General features: G+C 38.3%; 1 protein-coding gene across 4 annotated transcripts in view; it reads left to right on the forward strand.

Annotated features, from left to right (window-relative positions):
* VGLL3 (vestigial like family member 3) overlaps positions 1 to 21399 on the forward strand; it is a 49345-nt gene that overhangs the window by 10143 nt on the left and 17803 nt on the right. For 2 of the 4 annotated variants that reach the window (XM_082625208.1, XM_082625210.1), the window contains exons 2-3: positions 2563 to 2848; positions 12072 to 12593. In XM_082625208.1, the coding sequence (XP_082481334.1) occupies positions 2563 to 2848; positions 12072 to 12593 (808 nt within the window). The remainder of the gene's footprint in view (positions 1 to 2562; positions 2849 to 12071; positions 12594 to 21399) is intronic. The other 2 variants (XM_082625209.1, XM_082625211.1) reach the window with 2 other exon arrangements.

Here is a 21399-nt window from a genome sequence, read left to right on the forward strand (position 1 = left end):
TAACATAGCCAAGGCTCTTTCATTTAAGGAATAAGCATTAAAATTAAACAAATTAAACAAGTAGATGCAAAGCCTGACTCTCACAAACTGATGCTGCGCTGGACATTAATGAGAAAAAAGAAATCGGTTTAATAGATTATACTGAACACTTAAGGCAGTGAAGCCACTCTGTAGATCAGTTTTAATCTTCTTCCTAAATAAAAACAGTGCTTCTTTCTAATATGCCTGAATATTCGGCAGAGTGTGTGTATTTGCTTAAAATGGTATAACTTCAGTAAAGGCACACGTGCCCGGAGAAGCAGTACTGTGATTTAACTAATAAATAGTAATATTCATGTAACTTTATAATGGAATTTAAAGCCAGGAATAACTGTAGAGGTCAGTTAGTTCAATCTTTTCATTTTATACATAACCTATATTACTACGGTGTTCTTTACTATTGAAGTTAAACATAACCATGTTCAAATCTGAGCAGAACAGATTGTAAGAATTTTATAACCACTCAGTCATTACAATCACCCATTCATCAGCAAGGCATATTCACTCACAGGGAATGAATCATCTATTCATCAAGAAGTGATAACCATACTGACACAGATTTCAAATAAAAAGAGAGATACATATAGTGTGTGTATATATATAACAGCCCTAAATAATAAGCAGCGGCTTGTAATGTGCCTGAACATTTCAGACCCTACCTCATACAAGAACAACATATTCAACATATTCATTGCTGGGGTTCAGTTTTTCGAATGAGGCATTTATAATTTGGGGCTACAGATCTTGGGGCTAGTAATTACCACTAGAAACATTGAGTCTTGGTTATGTGTTTTGATAACATTTGCCAAACTATGTGTTTACTGAATATTCTAGAATGATTTATTTTTTTCTACTGACATTCACTTTCCAACATGCATTTTTTTCTGAAATAAGAAAAATGGTCTGACAAAGGGTCAGGTTTTTAAGATGATAGGATGCTCATTTTGTCATTAAGATAATGAGTTTTAGGGGCTTCCCTGGTGGCGCAGTGGTTAAGAATCTGCCTGCTAATGCAGGGGACACGGGTTCTAGCCCTGGTCTGGGAGGATCCCACATGCCGCGGAGCAACTAAGCCCGTGAGCCACAATTACTGAGCCTGCGCGTCTGGAGCCTGTGCTCCGCAACAAGAGAGGCCGCGATAGTGAGAGGCCCGCGCACCGCAATGAAGAGTGGCCCCCGCTTGCCACACCTAGAGAAAGCCCTCGCACAGAAACGAAGACCCAACACAGCAAAAAAAAAATAATAAATAAATTAATTAATAAACTCCTACCCCCAACATCTTCTTTAAAAAAAAAAAAAAGATAATGAGTTTTATAGTTTTTTAGCATTATTTTCTTATATATAATTTGCACTAAAGTTGTTGATTATAAAAATATGTGCTCTATGAAAAATATTTGGAAATATTGAAAAGTAGGAATAAGAAAATAACAACCAACTACAAGCTTACCACCCAGAAAAAGAACACAAAACAACATTTTGGTGATTTTTTTATTCTGCACTAGATACCCCTCCCCTGACACATACATGTACACACATATGTACATCTGTGTATTTTTATTATGCATTCTGGGTCCATCACTTATAAGCTCTGTGACCTTTGGCAAGTTACTTCACTTCTCTGTGCCTCACTTCTTCATATTTAAAATATGGAGAGTAATAATAACCACATTATAGAATTGTAAAGATTACATGGGGTAATAAATATAAGAGTATCAGTCATAATATAAACTATTACTAGAGCTATGATTTTCTGTTTTGAAAATATTTTAAAATTACCAAATTCTTTTCATTTTGATTTGAAAGCCATCCTAGCCATTGCTAGTATCTTGTATTATTTTCAGCAAGTCATCATAATACCTTCTTTTTCCCTTTTATGATAATGGTGGTAAGTGGAACATCTGAAAAATATGTTCCATGCAAAATGGATCTTCACACAGACTTATTTTGTCGTTTTAGTTTGATTTTTGAGAAATGAGTTCAGCACATCTGCCAAATCCTTTTATAAGATGCTACATTCCTGTTTTTATTTTAGTGTATTTCATTTATGAAAAACTCTTTTCTTCTCCACCCCTCCCCCAGACAGTTAGGCCTACCATCTCCATTCCTCCCCATCCCGAACTATAATGTTGCTGTACATTAAATCTTTAAAATAGAAACGGGGACAAAAATGGAAGGGCTCTGTCACTTTCTTTCTTTTTTTTTTTAAAAGTCATTCTCCTTTTGGTATATCTAAATTAAGCAAAAAAACAAGCCTGCCTTTCACAGTCTGAGAATATACCATTGGATAATGGACATCTTTTTTTTGTTGTTGCCAAATTTGAAATAGAAAAGTCTTTTTTTTTCAGGGTGGGAAGCAGAAGGCTGGTTTGGGGAGGGGGAAGGTGGAGTAAAGCAAATGAAGAAGAATCAGTTTGTGAACATATGTTAATGTTTAGATTTTTTTTTCTTTTAGTGAAAAGTTAACTCGTTAATGCTTTTTGTACAAACTGTCTTTGATACTGTGTTTTGTTTATTCCATCCCAGAAGAAGTTAGCGGTATACAGCAAGATGCAGGACTCTCTGGAAGTCACCCTTCCCAGCAAACAAGAGGAGGAGGAGGAGGAGGAGGAGGAGGAGGAGGAGGAGGAGAAAGACCAGCCTGCCGAGATGGAGTACCTTAACTCTCGCTGTGTCCTTTTCACTTATTTCCAGGGAGACATTGGGTCAGTAGTGGATGAACACTTCTCAAGAGCTTTGGGCCAAGCCAGCACCCTTCATCCAGAATCTGCCATTTCAAAAAGCAAGATGGGGCTAACCCCCTTATGGCGAGGTAAGAATTCCAAAGCAGATGCTCTCCAGGGCACTGGCTCTGTTTCGCAATCGTCTGTACCAGGTTCCAGCTGGAGACTTGCCCCTGGAGGACGGATATCCACTCGCTTTTTAATTTTTAAGGACAGCAAGGAATTTCTTTCAGACAAACAGCTGGATCAGTTTTGTCATATGTGGAATGCAGGGTTGGAAAGGATGCAGTCACACCCCTTAAATTCCTCGTGGAAAGTAGTGATGCAACTGGCCTGAGTTCATAGTGGCAGGATTGAGCTGTGAAGCACCATTCCTTAAGCCCCGATGGCCCAATTTGGATCTCTAAATAATAGGCGTGCCTGGATCAGTGTTTAAAAATTAGCTCTTGCTCATTCCACGAGGTGCTACGTGATGACATAGCAGAGGTCTGAGTCTGACCCAGGAATACATACTTTGAAAGCCTTTTGTGTTCTCTTGATGGCTTTCTCTGTCCTGCTTTGTTGTGATGTTAACTCTTTGTAATGTACAACCCAGATATTATTGACCGTATCTCCCTGGTTTAAGCTATTTTTTTTTTGAACTCAGTAAAACAAAGCAATAGATTGGGCTTCCTCTCCTTTATTTCCCTCTATATAGAGGTCACAGACATGTGTGTTTGAATCTGATTTCTGATTCACAGAAAATGGTCGGATGACAACTTAATTGAGATAATTACAATATTAGAGAAAAAACAATCCATCATTCCAACGGTAGTTTTAGAGAAATATGAATGTTTCTTCTGAACTCACCTGATTCTAAGAAGAATCTAGTAAAATGGTTCTCAATGTGTGGTTTCCAGGACGAGGAATACGTGCATCTTATGGGAGTTGTTAGAAATGCAAATTCGTGGTCCAAGCCCCAAAACTACTGAATCAGAAACTCAGGGGGAGAGTATCTTGTGTTTTAACCAGCCCTCCCAGGGATTCAGATGCAGGCTCAAGTTTGATAATTGTTGATCTAGTGCTGTTAAAAATCACAGATTGCAGCCCCCTTATTTGGACCTTCGAATCAGACAGAGGCTCCAGAGAGAGGCTCTGGGAATCACTGTAATAAGTGCCCCATGTGATCCTATGGTGTGGAGAGGCTGGCCACCAGTGATAGGTCACCTGTGATGGGTCACCTGTGGTAGGGGGCAGGTGAGAAGTGATGAGTGGTCGGTCCCCTCTCAGCATCAGAAGAATGGTTCTTTCTTGTCTGCCTGCCTTTCCTTCCCTTTTCTCTCCTCCCCTCCCCTTCTCTCTTTTCACCATCCCTCCCTTCTTTTCTCCTTTCTGATAATAAATATGAACAACATTGACATACACAGTGACTTTAAAGAGGAAGGTGGAATCCATATTCAAGTGACCTAGACCTTGGTAGAGGTGAACTGGGAAGCATACTGCTTATTTGATTATTAATTATGGACTTCCCACAAGAACTGAGAACTTAGTCCTTGAAACCCTAAGATGCTAATAGAACCAACAATGTCCTATTTGATAGCACATTGTGAATACTTTTAATAGTTTGTGGAGGGTGAAAATAAGAAAACTTCAGTGAATTAGCTGACTTTAATAAATAGTTTGATATATCAATAATAAATCCTATTACGACAATCAGTCCCAGGAGAGTAATAAATGCAATGCCTAATTCTTTTAGCATACTAGCATATGCAACCCAGTGATCATTTAACTTGGAATATAGGAGCGAAAGCCCCAAATTATAGCTAGATGTAAGAGTGATTTTCTAAAGTATCGTAACCATAATAGTTTTAAGTGAGGTGTTGTGTAAATGCAAAAACTCTACATATCAGTGTTTTTCCCATAATCTGCATGACTGAATGAATGGAGAGGATCTTTGGAAGGCTGTCAAATTTCAGTATAGAAAGTGTGGATAATGGTAATGTTTTAGTAAGTATTATTAGAGTTTTCTTGGCATTATCTTAAATCTAGCCTTCAAATCTATCTCCTGTTTCATACATTGACTTATGCAGCAAATATTTATTAAGGTCCTACTATGTTCTAGGTAGTGGGAATATAGCAGTGGACAGGAGAGTCTAAGCTTCTACACTCAATGGAGCTTTCTAGTGAAAGAGACAGGCAATATATATATAATGAGATGCAAGGTATTATTTTACTTAGGGTGATAACAGATGGTCTCTCTAAGACTTACATTTGAGCACAGACCCGAAGGAAATAAGAACACTTCTTATCACACAAATATCTAGGGGAAAATTATTTAAGGCAGAGGGAACAGCCAGTGCAAAGGCCCTGAGGAAGAACTGAACTTGAGTGTTCAACGAGAAGCCAAAATACTAGTGTGATTGGAATGAAAAGAAGAGGTATAAGTAGAGACCAGAATTTTTAGAGCTTTGTATGTTAGTTTATCAGAGTAGCCCAGGCAAACACAGCATGCTCTTCAATTTCCATCTCTTCCTCTTCCACTGAGACTATATATATCCTATCTAGTTAACTCACATCATTTTCCCCAATACTCAGGATAATGCATTTCTATGTGAAAAATATGGAATATGAATTGAATGATCAAGTGATTAAATTAGATGAACCAAGTTCATACTATGTACCCAGGATTAGAAAGCAAAAAAGTCTTTAATAGAGAATTTATTAGTAATAAGTTGTATGCAACCTTTGGGTACAGTTTTCTTATTTATAAAATAAGGGGGTTGAGTTAAGTGGTTGTTGAAATCTTTTTTTCTGTGAAGTTCTATGATTTGAAATGTATTATTTACCTTCCACTTGTGAATAAAACTTTGCCAGAGTTGTTTCTAGTTGTGAATTAGTGTTTTTAGTTAAGTATACGTAAGTTGGATAAGATTCATATGAAATCCACAAAATGTAATTAAGGATTTAGCAACTATTGAATATGTTGAAGAGAAGTATAATAAATTGAGATTCCCATGTCTAGTTAAGAGAGTTGCTGGAAATATTGTATTAATTGCCAAAGCAACGCAGGTTTGCATAATGCGGTCTTTGGCTGGATTATGTTTGTTTTGGGTTCAAGTTTGGACCTATTACTGCCTGGTTGCAATGTTATCTTCGATTAATTCTCAAAGTCTCTCTGAGATTAACTTCAGCTATAATGTGTGTTGATTAATACCCATCTCCTAGGGTTGTGTTGTAAAGATATTTTGATAATATATATGAATTATTTGGCATAAGGCTTGATGCAAGGCACTGACTGAAGGTCAGATGCCTTTTCTCTCTTCCTTAAGTAAGTTTCAATGCATTTGGCACATAGAAAACCAACCTTGGGTTTTTATTCAGAAACACTGTTTTCTGGGAGTTTGTATTCCTGGCAAAAACACAGTGTTTTGGACATACTAAGTACTCAAGGTTATTGACAATGTTGATGGCTGTGGCAATAATACTTTAGGAGGAGCTGCTGACCAGCTGTATTAAATTAAAGGGTCTAATTTATGGCATGAGGTTTTTACAGTGCTACACAAGTGCTACAGTACTTCAAAGGAATTTAAAACTGAATTATGTTTGGTTGCAGAATGTATTTCCACAGTAAATCTTTAGGCAAATGATAGAGTGTCAGCTAATGATGGAACAGCGGTCATACGTTGCGTCTGTATCTTGATGGTGTTAGGAAAGTCCTCTTTAGACGTTTTGCAGCTTTGAGGCAAACAGTTGACAGTAAATATTTGTACTTTATTTGACATGACATCATAACGACTACCTCTTCTCCCATTATATCCCCTCATGGATTGAGTAGGGCTTCTCAGTTAAGAAAACCTAATGAATCTGACTGTCTCCTCATCCCATCCAATAGAAGCATCGGCTTCAAATATGTCTATTCACTGACCTCAGTGCTTAAGTGTTATTACAGAAAGTGTGTGTGTGTGTGCGTGTGTGTGTGTGTGTGTGTGTGTGTGTGTGTAGGGAAAGCTAGTAGTTAAGTCAAGACATAGACAAATATGTCACTGGCTTAAAAACTATGCTGAGTGGTAAACTTGATATGCTTTTTCTTGTTGTAGTTGAAAAGTAAATGTTTTCTGCATGACTGATCTACATCTGTCTTCTTGGAGCAACATTCTCATAAGAAAGCCCTCTCAAAATGAGCATTAAACTTAGCAAAGAGGAGGAAGGGGAGAGAGGGACTATCTCCTGGGCCGACTGAGACAGGGACGGAGAGAGTTGGGTGGCATCTCTAAGAGGCACTGGAAGTAATCGCTGCTGGGAAGCTTAGAACAAACACGTGGGAAGAAATTGAGGCCTGGTTTATCTCATTGCCCTGCCTCCAAGGAGTAGGGCATCTGACAGCACCCCTTGAAACTCTCACTTTAGAGTCACAAGGCCCATTTTTGAGCAACTCTAGAACAAAATACCTGGAGGGCAGTCTTTTGATATAATTGTAATGCTTAATACCTGAGTGACAGAAAACACTGGAACACGTATCATTTCACCTCTGACCCAATGATTTGTTTTTATGGGAAGCAGAACAAGAGGAAGGGAATTAAAATTAGAGCTAGGGCCCTCTAGGTTGAGAATGGAGTAGCAGTTTTTTTCACTGAGGTTAATAAAAAGGTAAATATTATCTTTTAACATGGATGTTTTCAATCAGTATTTATTCTAAGAATACGTTTTCTGGAGATTTTTAAGATGACTTAAGATAGAGGTTCTACAACATTTTATGGCCCCATTTTTCCTTTTAATATAGTTTTCATTTTCTTTTCAAAATTAGGTAACAAAATATTTATTTTTTAACATTATATGTTGAATTTTCTCTTGCATAAAATGTTTGCCCTTAGGTTGTTTCTCAGAGACACTGAAGTTTAATGTAAAAAATATCCCAGCTACTGTGAAATTGAAAAAAAACACCTGATGTTCCATGTTAAAGTCCTTTATGTCTCTAAGACATATTTCTGCTAAAAACCATGCCAGTGAGATTACTGGGTATGCTTTGGGTGGGTTGTATGGGACAATTTCTTTTTTTCTTTTTTCTTTTTTTGTTGTTGTTTAGAAATAAGGGTGTGTATGCATGTATAATATTCTTTAATCCCAAATGCAAACTGAACCAGAGTATATTTAGACTTTTTGTACATGTTAGACTCAGTGTTAACGTCATCCAAATATCCAGTATCACTGAGCCCAAAGTCACCACAGAGTGTGAATATCGCATAGTTCTGAATTGCTAAAAAGTAATATTGCATGGAAATAGCGTGTGCAGTTTTTCATAAGCTTTTTCATCCAAAAAATGTGGCTGTGATTAAATACTTGTAAGCAAAGAGTCATGTAATGAAAAAATTTACACACATATGAAATAAGCACACTGATTCCCAGGCATGAAACAAAGAATATCATCTGTTTCTTTGTATCAAGGATTTCTTTTTTAACAATCAAGATACCAGATAGTGGTTTTGAAATGTAGACTTGTCCATAAACATTTTCTGTTCAATATAGTTTCATTTACTTGTAGACTGCAACATTATTTTTGAAAAGGGTTGCATAGATCTCTGCAAACTTTATGTTAATCTCAGGAGACATACTGACTGGGAAAATATTAAGTTGCTTCTAATTTGATTTTTCCCTGGGGCATTTTAAAGCTTTGTTCAGCCTCTATGGGGTGCATTTTTTAGAATAGATTTCTACTTTCAATGCTAATGTGTTCACTAATCACAATACAATACGTCATAAGTAGGATAATATTTTTGGTAAGGAATTTTTTCATTATTCATATTTCTGCACGCATATCCAAAATGCATAAGCATCTGTACAATAAAATTAGGTCCGTGGACATACAAATGGAAAGATACAAAAGGAAAGCATCCAGGGAAATGACATATACTCTCTGTACTTTTGACATTTTAATGGGGGATATTAATAAAGAGAACTCTCTGTCTCTGGCACACACCTGTGGGTTGAGTTCAGCTGTTTTATAATGGGATTCTGGCCCCGCAAGAGATACAAATTATGAGCAGAATGAAGGGTTTGCCACCAAAGATTGGATGTGTGAGAACAAAGGAGCAGATTGGTGGTGGCAAAGCTGCACTGTATAATATAAGGAGCCTCTATAAACTCTTTGTATGAGTTTTAAACGTTAACAGCTTTCTACTGTGGGTATGATAGAAATATTCTACAAATGACCATCATTTAAGGCAAATTGAATTTTCTTCCTACAGCTTACACAATTTTCCTTCTTGTCATTAGCAGCCGCGTTTCATATGTCAAAGGAAGACCATTCTTAAATAGAACATATTTGCCTCAATGCCAGTAAGTGACTTTAAGTGCTAGTTTCTGATAGATTGTGATTTTGACAAAACTAAGCCATTCGAGTAAAAGTTTGCCAGGATTGTTGGAAGGTTTGAAGAAGAGATTGTCCTTTCATCCTTTGCCTCTTGAAGAATATCATCGCTTAGATTTCCTCAAGGGTTTTGAGCTCCATGGAGATCCTGAGCAGTGGGTGGGAGGAAACTTGAACTGAGACACTGAATAGCCATCTGTCTATGGATGGGGTGGATGATATCTCTGCTCTAGGGCTGATGGGGAGAGAGAGGAAGAGCTCGCAGTGTTAGTGCCACAGCCTTTAGGGAAGCTAGAGAAAGGAAATATTTGAACAACCTGGTGATAATCGTAATTACGTTCATCAAATTACATATGTAGGGGTTGAGTCAAGTTATATAAGCTTTCCCTGAGGCAAGAAAACTATGTCCTGGAAGTTTATGACGTGAGAACGTGAACATGTCAGACTTCTGAATACTTTTATTTCACAGTACTTCTTAGGATATCTTGCATTCCATGGAAAGATCTAGCAAGGTTCTTTTATGTGGAACCCAGTACAAAAATACTATTTTACTGTACTTGCATGACTAATGTACTAAGCAACTTTATCATTATCTATAGATACAAATACTCCATAAGACATGTCACAGAATGGTTAGAAGTTTGGGGCCAGAAGATATTTGGAATTAAATGAGCTCAGATGCCTCATATTTGATTGGAAGACACTGAGCCACAGAGAGGCCAACAGATCATTTGGGGTCCTACAATGAGACAGGGTAATTGCTGGGTGTCAGCTTTCTGGCTGAGCACCCCAGACTCCCAGGCCAGTGCTTGCTTAGTTACCCTGTGCTGGAGGCACCTGGCTCTCACTGGAGGTATCAAGCTTTCTAAACACAGTTCTGACTATAACGCTCCCTAGATTAAAATGCTTTTAAGCTCACTGGATCTCCTCAGGACAGCTCCCACACTTAGTGCATGGCTCATAAAAACATACCCATGTAGGTCCTTCTTAGACCATAGTCTGTTTGCCATCATCTGCCCACTGAACTCTTTTCTGTCCCTCAAATGCTATTTGTGAGTGTATGTGTAGTTTTGGGCCTTTTTTTCACATACTTTTTCATTAGCCTAAAACAGCAGTCCCCAAACTTTATGACACCTGGGACCTGTTTCGTGGAAGACAATTTTTCTACAGAGGAGGTGGGTAGGGGGGAGGGTTTCGGGATGATTCAAGTGCATTACATTTATTGTGCCCTTTATTTCTATTATTATTACATTGTAATATAATGAAATAATTATACAACTCACCATAATGCTGACAGGGGGTGGAGCTCAGGTGGTAATGCGAATGATAGGCAGTGGCATGGACATATACACACTACCAAACGTAAAACAGATAGCTAGTGGGAAGCAGCTGCATAGCACAGGGAGATCAGCTCGGTGCTTTGTGACCACCTAGAGGGGTGGGATAGGGAGGGTGGGAGTGAGACACAAGAGGGAAGAGATATGGGAACATATGTACATGTATGACTGATTCACTTTGTTATAAAGCAGAAACTAACACACCATTGTAAAGCAATTATACTCCAATAAAGATGTAAAAAAAAAAATACAGAGGAAGCTTCGTTCGCTCTCCTGCTGCTTACCTCCTGCTGTGTAGCCTGGTTCTGAAGAGACCACAGACCACTATCGGTCCGTGGCTCGGGGGTTGGAGACCCCTGGCCTAAAATACTCTTCCCTACCTCTTCACAAGGCTAGCCCTCCTGACCCTTTCTATTTAGCTATTAATTTCTTAGGCAGCTTTAGTGCCCTCTCCCTGTATTTCCCCTTATGAGAACACAAACCAAATTACATTGTTCATGTCTGTTTACTTATCTGTCCCCTGCCAGATTGTGATTAAAGGGGATATCTGTCCAGTCATCCCTAGTTGCCCCATGTTTCACACATAGTAGGTCATCTATATAAATATGTCAAGACCATTGAGTGGAGAAATTGAATTGAAGCAAAGTCGAGGTTCTCCCTCTTGCTTATTTATCTCCAAGTGCTATTCTCTGATATCATTTCCCCTTCCCTAAACATCTCCTCAAATCCTTTACCCCAGTTGAATCTCCTCCACTCATGATTTCCACAGAATCTTCACCGAATTCTAGATGTTCAGGTTATAGTTACAAGTGTGCTCTCCTGTGGCACAGGTATGATGAGAGCCAGCCATCCAGGCGGTCTACCTGTCTTCAAAGCCCAGTCTCCCACTTGCCAGCTGTGACTCTTGAGCTTCTTCCCTGCCTCAATTTCCACATCTCTAAAATGGGGATAATAAGAGTAACTACCTCATAGGGTTGGAGTGAGGATCCAATGAGATCAAATCCATGCAAAGCTCCTGGCCTAGTGTTTTGGGCATTTGGTCACTGACATTAAATGTGAACTATTATTATTTTCAGTTTAGAAACTCCCAGGCCTGTACAGAAAAAATAAGCTTGGAACATTCTCTTCTTGATGGAAAATGGGTCTTGGCAAGCATCATTGTGATCTTACTTCCATCTGTTACTTCCAGTGTTAAAATGGTTAGTTTGGGTGAAAATCGTATTTTCCTTTAAAAGAAATTGGTAAACATCATCGTTTCCAACCTACCTGAATCACGTCTATGGCATAAGCTTTTCTTACCTGAGACTTATATACCTGTGACCTCTGCTCAGACTTGATGGCAGCGAGACATGCAGGAGGAAATGAAGCTTTCCAGTCCCAGACTTGCCGACCTCAGCCTAGACTGTGACAGCCTAAGCTAAGCAAACAAAGCAGGGGACTCGTTCAGCACCTGGACCCCTGAGTACTGACCTGGCATGGCAACTCAGAGGCTTACTTGGTATCTATTCACCTCTGTGTGGGGAGAAAAAGAGTGTATATTAATTAGCCTGCTTGTAACATATTGGACAAGTAGAGGTAAGTCTATCCCAGAACTGAATCTTATGTAAATAATGTATTTTTCTGTCTTCTCAGACAGCTCAGCTCTCTCAAGCCAGCGGAGTAGTTTCCCGACTTCCTTTTGGACCAGCTCTTACCAGCCCCCATCTGCACCCTGTTTGGGGGGAGTTCATCCTGATTTCCAGGTTACTGCACCCCCTGGCACCTTTACTGCCGCTGACCCCAGCCCCTGGTCAGGACATGGTCTGCATCAGACTGGCCCCACCCCTCCCCCTCCTGTGTCCGAGTCCTGGCACTACCCTCTGGCATCTCAGGTGAGCCCATCCTACAGCCACATGCATGACATGTACATGCGGCATCACCACCCCCACATGCACCACCGCCACCACCGCCATCACCACCACCCTTCTGCTGGCTCTGCCCTGGATCCACCCTATGGGCCCCTGCTGATGCCGTCTGTGCGTGCGGCCAGGATTCCCGCTCCCCCGTGTGACATCACAAAAACAGATCCGACTACAGTCACCACTGCTACCTCAGCGTGGGCCGGAGCCTTTCACGGAACCGTGGACTTAGTGCCAAGTGTGGGGTTTGATACAGGTGAGCCCGGTGATTTCCTCCTTTCCATAAAAGAAGAAAAATTAATGAAATAAATACAGAAAACTGGAGGATGTTTTAAATACCTAGAAAACTTTTTTTCTCTTCCATGGAAAGTTCAGCTTTACCCATATGTTTATAGAACTAACCATTTTTCAAGAATTCCTGCATTCCTGCAGAAACTGGTATGACTGCGTGAGAGAGGTCTCAGAACTTTTCTCCCATTTCTGAAGCTAGTAATCTGTTTTTTTGAACTGGAATCTCTGACATTTTATATTTACAAAGATTTAAACACATTCTTTAAATCTCCCATGTCTCTGTGCTCTCTACCAGTGATGTGTAATGCCTAACAGAATTCAGAAATAGTATGTTTCAGTAACGTTTCCTTCTCCCTTTTTTGTCAGGTCTTATTTATTATTTATAAACCAAACTGCTTTCTGGAATATAATCCATGTAATATAATCATGGTCTTTAAAAAGAATTATGGAACGTATTTTAAAGGAATGGATTTCTCTTCCCTTTCTTCCCCTTCCCTTCCTTTCCCTTCATTTGCCTTTTGTTATTTTCCTCCTCCCTCCCTCCCTCCCTCCCTCCCTTTCTTCCTTCTTTCCTTCCTTCCTTCCTCTTCTCCTCATCCTCCTTATTCTCCTTCCTTTTTGTTTCTTTCCCTCTCTCTCTCTTGTTTTAAAGCATCAGACTTGAGATTACTCTGAAGTCTATGTTCAACAGATTTAGAAAAACATTGGTAAGGGAAATATTTCTTCACAGAGCATTCAGCTCCTCTCTGGAATCCACTAGTTCCGAAGGTCATGGTGTTAAATGTTTGAGCTTGATTTTTGGACCAGATTACACATATTAATAGTGTTAATAGTTCTGAGTTCACAAAATCACAAGCATCACAGGCTAAGAAGACAAATCAGGTCAGTGATTATATCCCCAGAATCTACGTTCCAAAGGCAGCCACCTCCACCTCCAATCCCAGGTTCTTTACCTGGAACACTTTGTGACAAATTAGAATTTTCTTTCCAGAAGTTTAAGGAAACTCTCTTCTTTTTATAAATTTTAGTTATTTTTTCCTTGTGATGAGAAAATTCACTCTTTTCGTAGTTTTTCTTAGTTTTTTGTTTTATTTTGTTTTTTGCAGTACGCGGGCCTCTCGCTGTTGTGGCCTCTCCCGTTGTGGAGCACAGGCTCCGGACGCGCAGGCTCAGTGTCCATGGCTCACGGGCCCAGCCGCTCCGCGGCATGTGGGATCCTCCCGGACCGGGGCACGAACCCGTGTCCCCTGCCTCGGCAGGCGGACTCCCAACCACTGCGCCACCAGGGAAGCCCAGTTTTTCTTAGTTTTATTCTTATTCTGTAAGATCTTTAATCTGAATGCTGTTCACAGCAGAGAAATCCCCAGAGTAATAAATGCTGAGCATCAAGTTGCATTCACCCTGACATAAGTGAAACATTCTTATCTTGTTTAACTTGTTCTTTACTGAGCTTTCCAGTGTTGGTCATTGCCTAACCTTACCCATTTCAGCTTCCTACTTAACCTCTGGGTCCAAGCTGGTTTTCTAAACTCTCAGGGGACTTGGTTCTCCCTCTCTATGTGAAGAGAATATGATGGGGCTAACCACCACAGGCTTCCCTCCTTCCTTTGCCACACACTAACAGTACGAATGCAACTCTTGAGTTGTTTGATGCCTGGGGCCAAATCTAATGAGAGCCCCAGTTTGGTAGCTGCCATCATTGGCAGCCAGTCTCTTCAGGCTCTCACTTTCCGGGTACCTGCATGGCCAGAGTTAACAGTGCTCTTAGAAGGCAAATGGAACATTCTCTTTTTTCTTAGTTTGGGCTGCTTCAACAGGATACCATACACTGGGTGGGCTAAACAACAAACATTTAGTTCTCACAGTTCTGGAGCCTGGGAAATCCAAGACCAAAGTGCCAACACATTCAATGTCTGGTGTGGGCCCACTTCCTATTTCATAGATACTGTCTTTACAGTGTGTCCTCACTTGGGGAAAGGACAAGAGAGTTCTCTGGGATCTCATTATGAGGGCACTAATCCCATTCATGAGGGCTCCACCCCATGACTTAATTGCTTCCCAAAGGCCTCACCTCCATAATACCATCACATTGGGGGTTAGGATCTATCATGAACTTTGTGGGCACACAAACATTCAGTCTGTAGCATCCAACCTTTGCATTTTATAACATAAATGGGAAGGTGGATGTGATTGCCTTTGCTCCCTGTTTCTCTCTGTCACTTATTACCTACTTTTGTACTTGTTAATTTTGGTGTGACCCTGATTCCTTGACTCATTGTCCAGAATTTTGGCTTGAAACAATCTCTTCGGAATGAAAAGTCATCCTCCTACCTTTTGGAAGTAGAAGAGAAGGGATTTTTGTTCTCTCTGAAGAATCTAGAGGGCACACATATGGGTATATTATATAATAGTTCTTAATACTTAACTGAGCTATGAATAAATATGTATTGAATACCCACTATATAAGGTATTGCCAGAGATACTTTGTATATATTTTTGCTTTTAATCCTTAAACCAAATCCGAGATGGATCTTCCCTGATTCAGTTACTGATAAGGACACAGCTCAGTTTTCCTATTTGAAAACTGCTTCCTAAATCACAAATGCTCAAGGCGGATTTGAACTAAGACCTGCCCCAATCTAAAGAGTTGCTGGGGTAGCATCTCCCTGTTTATATAGGTAAAAGAGACTATTAATTAAAACTGTTAAATTAGACTGTAAATGGTTAATATTGAGGAATGAAGGTTTACCTTTTGGATGTATGCAGTGCTTCTCTTTGTCCATGTGGGTTTAGGATGATGATCATGATTCTTTCCTGTCCCATAGTTTTAACCCAACTGAACAAAGAAATCAAGCAGCTAAAGATAAAATCATTAGCATAATTATTGATCAGGCTAAATTGGAGATCTTAGATTAGGCTTACTACCATAACTGAACTTCCTGGAATCCTCAGCTAAATTTAGATTTTGGGAGATCCAATCCTAGGGAAAATCTAGTCTTCAGAAAAGATTCCCATAGACATCTTCCTTGTCACACAGTTTAGAGCCTCGTTAATGTGAATAGAGATGATGGTTGGTCAGACTTGCCTCAGAAAAGCATAGTCTGAGGCAGGACTTACCTTACAAAGGTAGGAGGAGGAGCATGCACCTCCCTGTATGGGGGTGGCCCCAAAAAGAGAGAGTTGAAGGGGCTAAGCCACAGAGACTCATTTTCCTCTCCTATTCTCAGGCATCATATCAAATATCACCTCTCTCTTCCTTTAGGAAGAGTTAGGAGTGTTTTAGGTCAGTTTCCCCAAGAAACAGACTCTCTGATGCAGTTTTGGTTGTAGGAAATTTATGCAGTAGTGTTCTCAGGTGAACATCTTTGTTCAATGGGAGAAGAATTGAACAGGAGAAGTCTCACAATGAATAAGTTCAACTGAACCTCAGTGGATTCTACAGGGAGCTCTAGATCTGGGATGGCCTTTTATAATTGTCTTGCCTTAAGTCAAGGTGGATGGGCTTTTATATTCCCACACTGATCAGTTATTGGATGGATTTGCCCCTGGAAGAAAGGTCATGTCATTAGGCAAGGTAGCCTTGTTCAGCTGAAAGCAATTCCCAAAGTGAAACAACTGAAGGTCATGAGCTGCCAACAGCAGGAGAATGAATATCTCAACACAGAATAGTGAGGGACCTGACAGCCCACCACAGTATCCACTACAGAGGGACAACAAAAGAGTGGTAGCTACTCTTCCACTTTTCTAACTACTTGTAAAAGAAGTTTCTGTATAATAGGCCCAAGCAGGGAAGGTAAGATTGTTGAGAAGAATGAGAGATGAGTCCCTCTATGTAATCTGTGCCAAGCTGACCCGACCGTGCAGCCCAGAACAGCTCAGAACTCAACATCTTTGTTAGGTGACTATTGAGCAACTGTGAAAAGAGCCTGCATTCAGGTGAGACAGGCCCAAAACTTCCCAAAGACCAGGTACTTAGGCCACTAAAATGTAAGTCATTTTTACATTAGGAGGTAAATAAATTAATCCAACCATTTGGAGAGAAATTTGGTAAAGAATATGCCCTTTTTGTCAATAGGGGGAAGGTTTAATAATTTTAGGTGCATTTTAATTTTGCAGCCATTTAATGAAATTAAGGAGTCTGGGAGATTGAACATGATATAATGTTTAGTGACCTAAGAAAGTTTTAGTATCTTGTATGGTATAATCCAAGGGTCAGCAAAATTTTTCTGTAAATGGCCTGATAGGAATATTTAATGCTTTGTGGGGGTCACACTGTCTGTTGCCACCTCTCAACTCTGCTTTTGTACTGTAGAAGCCCATCACAGACAAAAAAATAAATGAGCTGGCAGTGTCCCACTAAAATTTCTATTGATACTAAAATTTGAATTTTATATGCTTTTTGTGTGTCATGAAATGATACTCTTCTTTTTTCATTCCTTCTTTCTCAACCATTTAAAAATATAAAATCCATTCTTCCATTCTTAGCTCATGGATTATGTATAAACAGATGGTGGGCCTGATTTGGTCTATGGGCTATAGTTTGCTGACCTCTAGTATGTATAGTCCCATGCAGATACTTGTTATCTATCGACACACATACATATGCATGTGTGTGCCTAGAAGTATATACCCCAACTTTTAATGGCCATTACTCCTAGTAATTAGTGTGCTGTGTGAGCTTTGTAGCTAGATTGCCTGGTTTTATAAGCCCAGCTCTGTCCCTTGCTAGCTACAGGGCTTTGGGCAAATTTTTTAACCTGCTTGGTGCCTCAACTTCCTTATCTTTCAAAGATGTTTCATTGGGTGGTTTCAAGGATTAAATGAGTTAATGAAGTAAAACACTTACAGATGTGCCCTGCACATAATAGGTACACTATAAATTATGGCTGCATAAGGGAAAGTGATCAGACCTTCACTTATTTTAGCTTTAAAAAACTTATTATTGAACAATATTTCACATATCATACACTTCAGCATTTTAAAGCATACAATTCAGTGGGTTTTAGTATGTTGACAATGTTCTACAACCATCTCCACTGTCTAAGTATAGAACATTCCCATCACCTCCAGAAGAAATTCCATACTTCCTCCTTCCGCTATTACCTGGCAACCACTAATCTACTTTCTGCCTCTATGGATTTTCCTACTGTGGACATTTCATGTAAATAGAGTCATACAGTATGTGGCCTTTTGTGTCTGCCTTCTTTCTCTTGGCCTATGTTTTCAAGATTCATCCATATAGCATGTATCAGAACTTCATTCATTTTTAGGGTGGATACTATTCCATTGTATGACTATACCACATTTTGTTTATTCATTCATTCAGTATTTGGTTTGTTTCTACTTTTTGGCTAATAAGCATAATGTAATGAACACACATATACAAGTTTGTGGGTGAACATATGTTTTCATTTCTCTTGGCTTTGTACCTAGTAGAGCTATGGGGTTGAGAGAACCTCACTTTTTATTTTATATACCTCTCTATTTCTTGAACATATTTCAAAGGCATTTACTATAGCCATAATTAATTTTTTAAAAAATTTAATTGCAGAGTATCGTAATACAGTAATAGAATAGAGTTCTGGGGTTTGGTAGACAAAACTCTTCTACAAGCATGAGGAGAGATGGTCCATCTTTTCTGAAGGGCCCAAGCTAGGGTGAGGAGAGTGAGGTGCCCCAACTCAAAATTTAAAGAGATACTCACTTTCCAAGACATGCAAGTACATACCTCCTTAAATTTTGCCTCACCCTGCCCTGGCCCTACTTTCCTGCCTTGCCTGACTTGCTGTCACTTATTACTCCCTCTGTTGAATGGATTCTTCATATAAATCGCTCAGAACGGTCAGTGTGTTGATATGATTGTAGGGCATCTGTGTCTGCCCTTCTTGTGCAAAATACCCATCTTTACCAAAAGGCTGTTATCAAAATCCCACATAACACTTTCCCCTTTCCTTTAGCAGTCTCAAAACTGGGTTTTATTGCTTCCATGGGAACAATAGTTCCTGAATGTGATAAGAGAGGCTTAATTGAAAAACAGAAAGGTCTATGGTGAAATGAATCTGTTAACATTGCCTGCTACATACATCTCTTTGAGATCAGAATTCACTTTAGCGTGTAAAAGGCTATTATGCATTCTTTAGTAAAGAAACATCTTAAATTTTGCTTAATAAGAGATTTTCCAACCTGATTTTCTTTGGGGCACATTTTGTTTTTAGCATACTTATTAACTTCTCATGGACTGCTCTTTGGGAAATGCTGTTTTCTTTTTTTTCATCAGAAAAGCCATGTAGCTTTCAACTTCCACCAGAAACTTTCACCTAACATTTAGCTACTGTGAAGAGGTATAGTTTAGGAAGGGTAGGTGGGGCTGAAGATAATACCTAGGAGGGTAAGCTGAAAAAGGGAAGACCCAGGATATGGCAGATTAATTTCAGTAATCTCAGAGTACTGTATGGGGCCCCTTTGTGTGTTAGGGAGAAGAGAGTTAAATGTGGAATTATTTGTGATTGTGATACAATATATTATTAGATATGCATATATGAATGCAAGAATATGTCTCTTCTTATCATGCTCAGAGTTTTTCATGATGACATTAAGTAAATTCTGACCTACAATTTCATCTGTCAGTGGCCATAACCAAAAAAAATGCATCTTATGGAAATGCTGTCTTCTTATTTCCTGTTATTACCAATAATTTACCTAATGTAGGACATACAATGTTGTATATTCCAGCCAGTTTGAATTAATTTTTCAAGTAAAGATTTGTTAATGAGGTCTTGTTACTGAAATACAAAGTTGACTTTATTTATAAGTTCTACTTCATCCACTGTATTTAAATTTACAGAAAGGAAAAAGAGTCATGATGTGTGGTATGACTTTTTTTTTTCTATAAACACAAGCTGCTCATGGCTTGAGCTTGTTTTCATCTCTAGATTCACAGATATATTTTTCTTAGGCTCCCTCAAGTTATTTTAACTCCAATTTTTTATAAATTGATCTTTTTTTTTTTTTTTACTTTGAGAAATGTTACAATAACTCAATATAAAATATACATAAACAACTTAGAGTTGAGGTGTACATGTTCTTTTTGACAAGATACATTTAGGTAGCCTAAAATTAAAAAATAAAACCATATTCAACAATATTCAGTACTATATCACAGGTTCAAGAAATCTGGAGCTAAAAGAGAATTTACATATATTGATGTACCTTCTGGTTTCTCAAACATTTTATCATATAAGCATTAACCATACATTTGTATAAGTAGTAGATTCAATGAGTGAATCATTGTATGATTCTGCCCCAAAGTGTGATTATAGCCAGATAGCAAATATTCATCTCTCATTAATGAACATACCTTCAGATATTGAGTGAAATCAAGATTATATATCAAAGAATGGGACATCAGTTCCTATGAGACAGGGAAAGACTGTAACTATAATAGTTAATAGATCTAAAAATGCAGGTTTGTGAAATTTTCCATACGTACAGGAAGCTATGTTTCTACTATTCTCTCAAATGTTGAGGCATATACCAAATTATTTCTGAAGAGACTTTTATACCAGCGGGCTTGATTAACCTGCAAATAGAAATACTCTGTTAAGAAACCTGGAAAAAATATTTTTGAGCTCTTAAATTTTGATAGTGAATAGGGAGCACTGTGCAACAATAGGGAAGTTAGGAGTTCACAAACGTCCTTCTTTTATTTTTTTCTTCATAGACACTATGTGTCTGATAATATCATAAAAGTAGAATCACCTTAGATAGTTTTCTGAATTTTTTATGATATAAGGCCTATAAGCTATATATATATATATATATATATATATATATATATATATATATAAATATTTATATATGTATAAATGTATATTTATACATATATGCACTTATATATGTATAAATATATGTACTTATAGTTCTACATATATATTTATAGTTATATATATATATATATATATATATATATATATATATATATGGTTTAATCTGAATATTTTGTGAAAGAGATGTCTTTCATAAATGACCAAAAATGCATTTTAATGCAATCTAAGTTGTAATTATTATTGCTTAAAATTATTATACAGTGCTCCCTTTGAAATAGGCTAATTAAACTACTTCATTGGTTAAGATCAGTCTTGCTTAATACTATATGGATGCTTTACATTGAAATCCATTAGAAATATAAATATCTTTGTTTTACCAAGTATAGGAAATAAAAGAGTGGGGTAAAAATAGCTCACATACTAGAGCAGCAAATGAAGAAGCAGTTTCTCTCCATGAAAGAAAAATGGATATAAAGTTACCACTTGCTTTTCCATCCAGCCTGTAAGTTACCACCTCTCTAGATCACCTCTTAAGACCCATGCTTTCTTGTAGGTGGTCTGGTGCTGACAAGCTTTGTAATTTTATTTGGAATATTAAGGGTATCAAAATCATGGAGTTTTGCATACAGTAACTTCTTGGAAATCATTTCTCTCTCTAAACATATACATTTACAATAAAAGACCAAAGGAAACCAAGAGTTACCAACCTAAGACATTTGAATATTTACCTGACAGCCTAGTACTCCAATTCCAGGCTTTATAATGAAAGAGAAATACGCTAAATTTGGAGAGAGATCATTGAGAGCCACAGTAATAATTAACAAGATAGTATGAGCTCTAAAAAATATTAAAATGCCAAGATATTTTTCAGCATAAAGAAGAGAAGGCATCAAAGCAAAACATATGATAGGGGCTCAACTGCAAACAGTTTCTCTCTTTTCCATT

The sequence above is a fragment of the Mesoplodon mirus genome (assembly GCF_964341445.2).
Source record: "Mesoplodon mirus genome assembly, chromosome: 6".
Classification (NCBI taxonomy): domain Eukaryota; kingdom Metazoa; phylum Chordata; class Mammalia; order Artiodactyla; family Ziphiidae; genus Mesoplodon; species Mesoplodon mirus.